General features: G+C 38.2%; 1 protein-coding gene across 1 annotated transcript; it reads right to left on the bottom strand.

Moving 5' to 3' along the window:
• Positions 1 to 743: 743 nt before the first annotated feature.
• LOC139717648 (lysosomal proton-coupled steroid conjugate and bile acid symporter SLC46A3-like) lies at positions 744 to 7,424 on the bottom strand. The gene is made up of 5 exons (XM_071629154.1): positions 6,479 to 7,424; positions 5,590 to 5,724; positions 4,200 to 4,271; positions 1,860 to 2,019; positions 744 to 831 (listed from the first exon to the last, which is right to left on the bottom strand). The coding sequence occupies exons 1-5, from the start codon at positions 7,422 to 7,424 to the stop codon at positions 744 to 746; spliced, it is 1,401 nt and encodes a 466-aa protein (XP_071485255.1).
• Between the last annotated feature and the right edge of the window lie 2,519 nt (positions 7,425 to 9,943).

Here is a 9,943-nt window from a genome sequence, read left to right as displayed (position 1 = left end):
GCACTTTCATCTGCATTTTCTTTGTTTTGCTTTGTCCTGACAGGTACAAGCGTATGTATCAGGCTGAAGCCTGATGACATACCTTGTTTAATCGTCCGCCCGTTCTCTTTTTTTCATCTTATTTAATGTTTTACCTTATTCCGATGGTCCTGAATCTAAATCCACATTTATTTTCTTATATAAATTGTAACAAATTGCAAATACTGCAATGATAATTTCTTCGTTGGTATTGAAAACGAATGTGGATAATGACACTCTTTCATCTGCCATAAACCCTGAGAACGGCGGGAAACCGCCAGAAAAATTAAACATGCAAGTTTAATTTTCTGTGGCGGTCTTGGCGGTTTGAAATGGACCGTGTTCAAAACGCCGTTCACCGTATAAAGAACGGCATCCTCCGAGTTTGCACCGCAAGATCCGTGATAATACTGTGTTAACACCGCCATAAGTTTTCATGCAAAAACAAATGTTGAACTTAAAAGAGAATAATGCGTCCGGCGACACTTCGTGGTGGAGAAATAAAAAAAAAAAAGCAAAGATAAGCCCATAATACAAGATCGTTCCTTTGTCAGCAGAGTTTAGAGTTGGGAGTAGGCCTATAGATGTTGACTGAGCTACAGAATGACGGTGAATAAACATTGCAGATTGTTGTGCAAAAATGATAACCTCATTTTGTAAAATTGTCTGATGTTTGTGAACAGGGCCAAGATCTATGAGTACAAACTATAAGTGCACCTATCTGCTTAATGCTCATGAGCATCACGATTAACATGAATATCTTCTATGCCACACTCTAGCTTGATGTATAGGGAGGGACAAGGACCAATCGTCCTGAAGCGGGAACACAACAACATAAACATAAGAAAGTAAATTTCGGAGGTTTCCTCTTTCTTTTACAATGTCCTCATAGAGCAGTAATATTCGAAATTTTGAGAAAGCTGCTAATAGTCCATAATAATGATTTAAATTTCCACATGTGTATGATTTTAGCAGTCATTTGAATTTGAATCACGATGCAAGAAGGGCTTCATCAAAGTAAAGATCAGTTACCAAGTCGTCAGTGACTATTTCCGGAAAATACTGATACATTAAACTTCTTTTTTTTTTCACATGTAACAGAATTTAATTAGGCAGAACAGGGTAACTTCACATCTTGGGATCTATAATGGCGGCCAGGTTGCATGCCACCTTTTTATGTCTTTTTAGAATAACAAAATTATTAGTCATATCTCTGTGTTCTTAAGTATTAGACTGTCATCCCTTGGAGGGGATGTTAACCTTTCGAATACGCATAAAACATCGAATAACAGTTATTAGGCGCCTCAGGGAACTTATCCCTAGGGACATTTACCCCCCCCCCCCCCCCCCCCCTCCGGAAATACTGGTTAGAGTAAGTATTAGGGTTAGGGTTAGGTTAAGGGTTTGAGTTTGAGTTTAGGGTGTAGGGTTAGGATTGGTTTCAGGATTAGGGTTACACAAAGTGTGGGATTAGGGGAAGGGTCTGGGCCAATTTCCCTAGAACCCTATCGGGATATGAAGGCTAATCTTATGCATATAGATTATCATTATGGCTCCATACTACAAGATATACTAGACACCAATTGATTTGACAAAAATCTTTCGATTGAAAAAAAAAAATTACGCAAAGATGCCAATTATTGGTTTTCACCGTGTGGGTTCCAACCTGCCGAATCACTTTAGAGCATAATCACTATTATAGTCCTCCTGCAGTTTCCTGACATTAGGAGAAGGTAACGAAATTACCAATTTTATACCACGGAATGAGTCGGAAATAGATTGACACAATGAATACATCCGCTCTTTACCATGTCTAGCAAGCAAAAAAAGTTTCAAATTACCCGGTTAATACCATTGGAATGACAAGGATGGCTGCAGCGACGTAAAAAGTAACCGGAGTCATGCCAATGCTGACGGTGTAGGTAAATTGTCCGTCAAAAAACAAGTAAGAAAGGCCGATGGCAAGTGACAATGGCACGGCTAGCATGGAAAACGCCGCATCTGTTATAAATCAAAGCAAATGGATGCAATTCATCAGGAGTGGATATTCACAACAACAACAACAACAACAACAACAAAAATCGTTAAGGTCTACGCTTTTCGAACAAGACCATTTGTCTTGTCATTTTTCATGTTCCTAGCATAGCAGAAGTACAGTATGCAGTATCAGTTCAATCATCATTGGCCTTATGGTGTTATTAGTGGAAGTAGTGGTAAACTAAATTAACTTTACCTTTGGCATGAAGAAGGTATACAATAATCAATATATATATATATATATATATATATATATATATATATATTTATTTATATATTGTAGATATATATACATATATATATATAGTGATTATATGTTATATTGTATTGAAAAGTATTGAAAACAAAATATTGAAAGAGTTATTACAGAATAAAATAATGGGTGAATGAGCTGCATCGTATAAAAGAATGTAATTATAAGCTTCTATATAATTACAAATTAGAATCATTTGACAAATAATTCAAAGCACTGATGAGAGTATCTTTTTTGTATATATTGTGCCCAAAACGTACGGAAACAATCACTCATATCAGTTTTTGTTGTATTCACAGTTAAAGATAATAATATATCAATAGGTTGAATGTTTGAAAATTGATGTTGATATAAGATATCATGTTATATGATGTTGTTCTGTTTTACTATGTTGGCAAAAAAAGACGTCTCTCTTATGTTTTATATGATCATGTCATTTTAATGTTGTTCATGTAATTGTGTATTGTATATATTTTTTGTTTTGTAAAAGGCATGTGAACAAAACAAATATCCTTGATAAAGACATACATGTATGTGTGTATGTGTGTGTGTGAGTATGTGTGAATACGTTTGTTTGTATACTGATGTCTATGAAGTACATTTATTTCTGCTCTCATTATTTTCGACTAAACGTGATATGTACTTTATAAATAATCAAAAGGTATTGCGAGTTTTTTGTACATCATTTCTTGGTGTTATGTTAGATGAACATCTTAATTGGGCGCCTTATACAGATGATGTTTTGCATAAAATATCCTGTGCAACAAACGTGATTTATAGGATAAGACATTTCTTATCGTTAAGGATTTTATTATATATTTATAACGCCACTATATTGCCACATTTAACACATTGTTCAATGATTTGGGGCCAATGTGCAAAATCTGTTCACACTTAAGAAAAGGTCATTACGTGCAATAACAAATTCTCACCCTTCAACACCTTCCCAGCCTCTGTTTAAAAAGTTCCAGCTTCTTACTTATTTGATATATGTAAACTACAAACCGCCTCATTTATGTATAATGTATATTCATAAGATATTACCCTCTGTCTTTGATGACATGTTTAAATATACGAGAGATATTCATTTATATAACACTAGACAAACTGGTAAGATATTACCTCTTCTCAGATATGTTACATCGCAAAGATCTATTAAATATCAAGGAGTACATGTTTGGAGTTCTGTGCCTGATGAAATGAAGTTATGTCCTATCCTTGTCTCTTTTAAACGCAGATATAAAAATATTTGTTGAATAATTATAACTGAAGTTTCTGCAGAAATTTAATCTAATGTTCATGTGATATCTGCATTGTGTATTTTTTTTACTTATTTTTCACTCATAGTTTGCCTGTTTTCATTTTTTTTTCTGTTTTTTAATCGTCTTTCTTTCCCTCCTTTTAAGCGTATCTCATAATGCACATAAAAGCTCAAGTGGGAGTCCAGCCGTAGAAAGGTTAATGGCCTCTACTGGCTCCTCCATTTTCTCTCTTAGAATTTTCTTTCTCTTTTTTTTTTCTCTTCATTGTGCTTGTTTTTGTTGTACATGTATACTGTTACCGAATGTAATGTTATCATCTTCACCTTGTTCTTTGTTACATGTATTTTAATGAGAATTTGGAAATAAATGAAATGAATAATATTATGAGAAGTATAAATAATGAAATTGACGTGAATTGAAAAGAAAAGAAAAAACACGTGTTTGAGAGCACAGAAAACAGAATACAACAGGGAATGAAAAACCAATTCTAAGAGAGTCCACATACATAAATCCACAAGGAGTAAGAAAACAAATAGCAAGCTGCAAATTTCCTCGACACCTAGGGACGACAGAGTTAGCATTTTCTGTGAAAGCTGATGATCAAATGGAATATAACCGGTTGAACTTACCCCGTTCTTCAGCCGAGTCAAGTCGTGAGATGAGGTTTCTACCAAGAGGTTCCGGTAAAGAGCGCAGGAGACCTACAGCAGAAGCTAAAGAAATTTTTGGAATGCGATAAATTTTCAGCCTGCTTTGCACTGTTAAGTTACAATTTCTAGGAGTTTGTGAAAGTACATATTTGGCAGTTTACAAGCACCAGTCAGGAATTTGTCAAGCGGATATTTTTGATATTGCAAAAGGTTTGAGAATGCACTGCCATACACGTATCACTGTACGAAGCATATTATAAATATTGATTACGGAGTACACGCACCACAACACAATGTTGGTAAACATGGAAATAAAAAGCGGCATGTGGAGAGAACAGGTCTACTTGAAAATAAAACATTATGTTCATCACCATTCCGAATGAAAACAAAGATAAATTAATTATGAGTCAATCTTTCACAGATTCGTTTATCTCAATTCACATCATTACAGAAGTGATGTTTGGCATTTTATTCACTTAAATTGCATATTGGCTGTATATTCTCCACTCTTTAAACAATTTCGACTTCACTTCTTGTATATAAGTTCTGTTTAGATCATCCTTTTGGAGGCCTTTCCTCAGACAACGCGTGAAATCAAGGAGGTATAAGAAATGGAGTTCCAACTGGCTGTAATTATTCAATCAGTTATCACTATTCTATTGTTGTACACAGGAATTCCACAGGATGATCAATGCCTTTGATGACGGGGTTTGATACCGCCGTCTTAGCTCTTGCTGAGCAATCGGAAAATTCATTTCATTAACTTAATGTTGGATATATTTTGCTTGATTATCTATCAAATGAAACGAAATCTCACTTAATGATAAAGTACATTAAACAAAGGCCACTCCCTCCTAGAAATACGTGCAAAAGTGTAAATCAGAGCTGTATCATGTGAAAGTTTTTAAAACTGTACCCTCCTGGAAAGCCGGTTTTATTACTTTTCCACTTAATTCCTACAAATGAAACTGATCTGGAATAATCTTCAAGTATGATTCTTTAATAATAGATATACTGGGATTAGTGGCCGGGCACGGCTAGTGGAGTAATTTTCATTTTCATTTCATCATTTTTTTGCGCAATTTTTATTCGCGTATCTCCGTGTCTTTACCATTATACATCACCTATCTTTTATTAGTAGGGATGGCAAAAAGTAATTACCATCACAAAGACATATCTTACTTAGAAAGTGGCTGATGATTATGCAATGAGACATGGGTCAATTGTCTTCCTATCTTCGCGCGCAGATCCAGTTTGCCACATGCCTCAAATACTTTGGAGTGGCGGCATCGAACCTGGCTTCAAAGGAAATACGACAGTGTTGTGACACCATTCTCTTGAACCTCCTTTGTTATGGAACTTTACGCACCAATGAAGGCAAGCTGGGTTGTGTTTTCTGCCAGGGCACAGGTGATCAGCTGGGCGATAAACGAGACGAGTCCGAAATGAATCAACCAGTGCTCGGAAAAACACTTCAGTAGAGGTTTGGTAACTATAGTTGCAACTGGAATAGGAAAATGTGTTAATGTATGATCATAGAAACGGTGGGTGCCATACAAAATATCAGTAATCTATATACTGAGCATGATAGAGTAAGCGACAGTTAAGTAAACTATTCAATCAGTTTTAAATTGCATGACGACAACATGTTATGTACAGCATACTATGACATTTGTTTTTTCTTTGGTCAAATGTATTCACCCTCAAACGTTGTTTGTGAAATTCGTGTGTATCGTTGGAGTAAGACACTGCGCATTTAATTTTGTTTACATAATTTGGTCAAAATAAGCCCCCAAAAATATAGAATCAGAATAGCCATACATTGTTTTAGCAAGAAAAACAAAATAAACATAATATACAATAGTTGTGTACATAATCACTTTGGGGTATGTTGACGAAGCAAGTGAGGTACCCCCCCCCCCCCCGAAAACACACGCACGCACGCACGCACACACGTACTGCAATCGTGAAAGCTATCTTATGGAGCATACGGAGAGAGGTAATATCGTCATACCAAATATGGAAGACAGATGACTCAGGAAAAATATAGCGCAATCGGTACATACTAGTATGCCTACCCTCTGTTTGATGGAGTTTTTCTGTATTTTGTCTTGTTCTATTTTTTCGCTACTAGGTTAATCATGTATTAACGTATACTAAAGTTTTGTGGGTGAACACAAACCTCTCTAGCCATTGATAGCATGAACAATGATTATGATAATAAGGTAATAAGAAAACGTATAGAATTAAGTTCTTACTTGCTGCAGGAACCAGAGCAACACTGGCATTAAAGCATCCCACAAAAATGGCTGTCCAACAGAAAGGTTTTCCCAGACTATAAATCACGACGACATCAAAAATGCTCCCTCGTACAAAACGCACGAGACAGATGATGACGGTCAGTATGACGACGTTAGTCCTCTTGCGCCTCTCGAAGCGTGTGCAGAATCCAGCCAGACTATCAAAAGACTTCTGAAGGATAGTACCTATTCGGAGGGGTTCACGCTTAGGTACTGTCTCCAAGACCAATCCTGGCCATGTTGTGTAGGCAATGTTGATTACAGCCAATATTGTTGGGAACGCGAAGGAGACAGGAAAGTTATTAGAGTAACCGAGAATCAAACCTCCAAGCGTTTGACCGCAACCCCAACCCGCCTCATACATAAGTGTGAGAACGACTATCCTCTGTGTTCTAGACTTTCCCACGGAAGAGTCAGCAACATAAGCCAGGGATACTGTTATGACACCTTCTATATCCCCACCCAACCCAAGCACAGCGGCCCCAAGGAGAGTTAAGGACAAGGGTAGACCAAAGAGCGCTACCAGGAGAAAGATGAGAGGAGCAATGAGATGGCATACTACGCCTATGATTAGGATCGGCTTTCGACCGGTGAAGCTCGAGGCAGCTACCAGGAATGTCGCCGTTACAACTGGTGGAAGACCAGAGAGAACTGCAAGCCACGTGTTCCACCAGGCTGTCTCGGATTGTATCTGTTTTTCGAGATGATCCGTGACGTCCCCATCAGAACACGTGCCGTTTAGGTTATAGTGATTGATCGAGTAATTATAATGTTGCGCTAGACTATCTTGGGCGTACAATGTCCTGAGAGTGGAGAGGGCTCCTTGGACTGCCGCTATCAGGAAGTTGATTGGTTCTGTCGCCACGAAGCGTACCCTGCTGATGTGCTCTACTGTTTCCCCCATTTTGTGATGTTGTTGCAAAGTGAAACACCGGCTATTCTGTTAATGACAGAATGAACATAGAATCGGAAACATTTTTTTTTCTCTCATTTTATGATTTGTCGGTAACTCACCACGAAACTAATATCGTTAATTGCATTTCCGCGAGTGTTTCGTGATGATTATCATAAACTATAGACTATTGGTAAGGGGATTGGTTTCACCTACCCTTTTTATTCTGTCGCCGACTTAAATATTGATAAAGAACCTTTTGATAGCAAATGATGATTAGAGTAATAATGATAACAATAATAACAATTTGTACTATGATTAACTTTTGTTATACTTTGAGCTTGTTTCACTTACTGTTGAATAGAAAGAACATAATTGAGTTGGAATTAAAGAATAGGACAACGAAAGGGCTGGTCTAAAAACATGATTTTTGGAAAAAATACTAGATTTTTGAAAAAAATGTGAAAATAAATTTACACCCCAGTAACACCAGCTGGTGTGGTCTCTTATTGAAGCTGGACGGGTGTTAAACCATTGATATTAACACCAACAAATATCAAATCAACACCATGTGGTGTCATTTTTTAATTAACACCAGAACAGTGTCAAAATAACACCAGGTACAGTGTCAAATTAACACCACGAAGTGTCAGGTGAACACTTTTCAACACCATCACAGTGCATTTTCAACACCTGTGGGTGTGGTCCTTTATTGAAGTTTGACCGGTGTTAGATTTAACACCCGTGGTGTTAAATCTAACACCCATGTTTTTACAGTGTACACATCATACACACACATGTTTACAGACACTCCCCTCAAGCGCATGTTTGATATACAGCAAGAGGTTATTTCCTTGTGGTAAGAATCTGAATTTTATATATGTAAGGTTGTGTTTTTTGTGATAGCATTTGTTGTATAGTAAAAGACGGTTTTGTTATGTTCTGTGTAGGTCTATGCATGTTCGTCGAGTACAAATGGGAGCAATTCAGTACTAAACAAACAAATCATAATACACTGTACGCTTGAATACACACATGCTCAATGCACACACGTTAAATGCACACACACATAATCGTATACACTTTAGTATTATGTGACGTTTAAAGACACATCCTTTAGGCACCTCAGCAGCTGTTCGAAATGCACCAAGAGGCATTTTACTCGTAGCAAATTATCGGAATTACATTTTATGCATTTTACCGTGTATGTATATAAAGAATTGCAATTTCATGTTTATATCTGTAGTACAAACAGGTTTGTTATATTCATATGTATACATCATGTCTTTTATGTACAATTGTGAGCAATTCAGCAATCCATATCGCTGCGAGTCACGATTTCAATAAACCATGAATAATAATAATAATGTTTTATCTTTACTGTTTCCTCAACGCGACTTTTACAATATTTGTCGAGCACTAACCTGTTGAATAAATGCATGTATTCTTGGTAGTCTGTACAGTCCTGTGAACGCTTTCACTGCTTCTAACTTAAACCCTTGCGGCTGGGTCAGGTAGATGTAGACAGGTAATATTATCTAGTGTAATAAAGCCCACGTATTCAAAGAGTTCACGGTGATTGTCTGATTGTGAACACGGCTTAACGGGTGCAGGCATTTGGCTGCAATGGAGCGCCAAGTGGAGGCTGTTTCGGTCCAACGACTTTATACGTAACTGGCAAGTGTAGTAGTCGCGATTCTGAGGAGCTGCCTGCTGCACATGCATCTCAAAACATGGTGAATACTCATTCACCCCGAAGTCTCTGGAATACGGTTGCCGTTGAGGCATTGAGGGTAGGTCGCCATGAGTCTCCGAAAAGTTCCGGAGACGTCGCGGACATGTAGGCCTACATTAGTCTCCGCGACTTGGGTTCACATAAACGATCCGACGCGCCGTCGATGTGATTTCGATGGATTTTGGGGGTGAGAGGGGCACATTCGGCTGTAGGTCTGAGATGCTTCGTCGATCAACCGGGTTTTCCGCTGACAGAAACGACTATTTTAGTGATCGGTGGGCTGTCGGTTGTTTTAAGTGCGAGTTAAAATTTTGCCATCGATCGGCGAAGAAAGCCCTGGCGGCACCCATCGCCGACTTTGGCGTGGAATCGCAGATAGATAGACGAAACTCCGCCGATTAGTCATTGTTCCCCGGCCGATTACAACATGTCGGCGATACATCTAAGACCCTGCAGTGATCAGTCAACGACTAGCCCCCGGCGCGTAGCAGATATATCGGGGGCATGTCAATGACTATGAAGATGCAAAATGGGGTATGAGTGACATTGCGTGATATGTTATCAATATACGTATAACCTTTTTCACATGGTCCAGAAAGCAGTTGTACAAAGCACATGTAATTGATGATACATCGGCGACGTGCCGGCGGCTGGTCTTTGACCCCGTTTACAGTGAGGGGCCGGGCTCGGCCGCGGCCGAGCCTCGCAATTTTGTCCGTTTACACTGCTGGGCTCGGCCGCGCTTTTAATTCAAACCTTTCACTTTGTCGTAGTGGCGCTCTGCTTGTAAACAAAC

This window comes from Diadema antillarum, unplaced genomic scaffold (genome assembly GCF_040938485.1).
Source record: "Diadema antillarum isolate AM-2024a unplaced genomic scaffold, OU_Dant_1.0 scf00000079, whole genome shotgun sequence".
NCBI classification, from domain to species: domain Eukaryota; kingdom Metazoa; phylum Echinodermata; class Echinoidea; order Diadematoida; family Diadematidae; genus Diadema; species Diadema antillarum.
Note: the sequence above shows the minus strand (reverse complement) of the source record. Positions and strands in the feature narration are given on the sequence as shown.

Excerpts from the sequence above, each read along its gene's own strand:
- LOC139717648 (XM_071629154.1), bottom strand. The coding sequence starts at position 7,424 with ATGGGGGAAACAGTAGAGCACATCAGCAGGGTACGCTTCGTGGCGACA. Across the intron at positions 5,725-6,478 it reads TGCTCTGGTTCCTGCAGCAA|TTGCAACTATAGTTACCAAA; the intron begins GTAAGAACTTAA and ends TTCCTATTCCAG. Across the intron at positions 4,272-5,589 it reads AACCCAGCTTGCCTTCATTG|GTCTCCTGCGCTCTTTACCG; the intron begins GTGCGTAAAGTT and ends CTTCTGCTGTAG.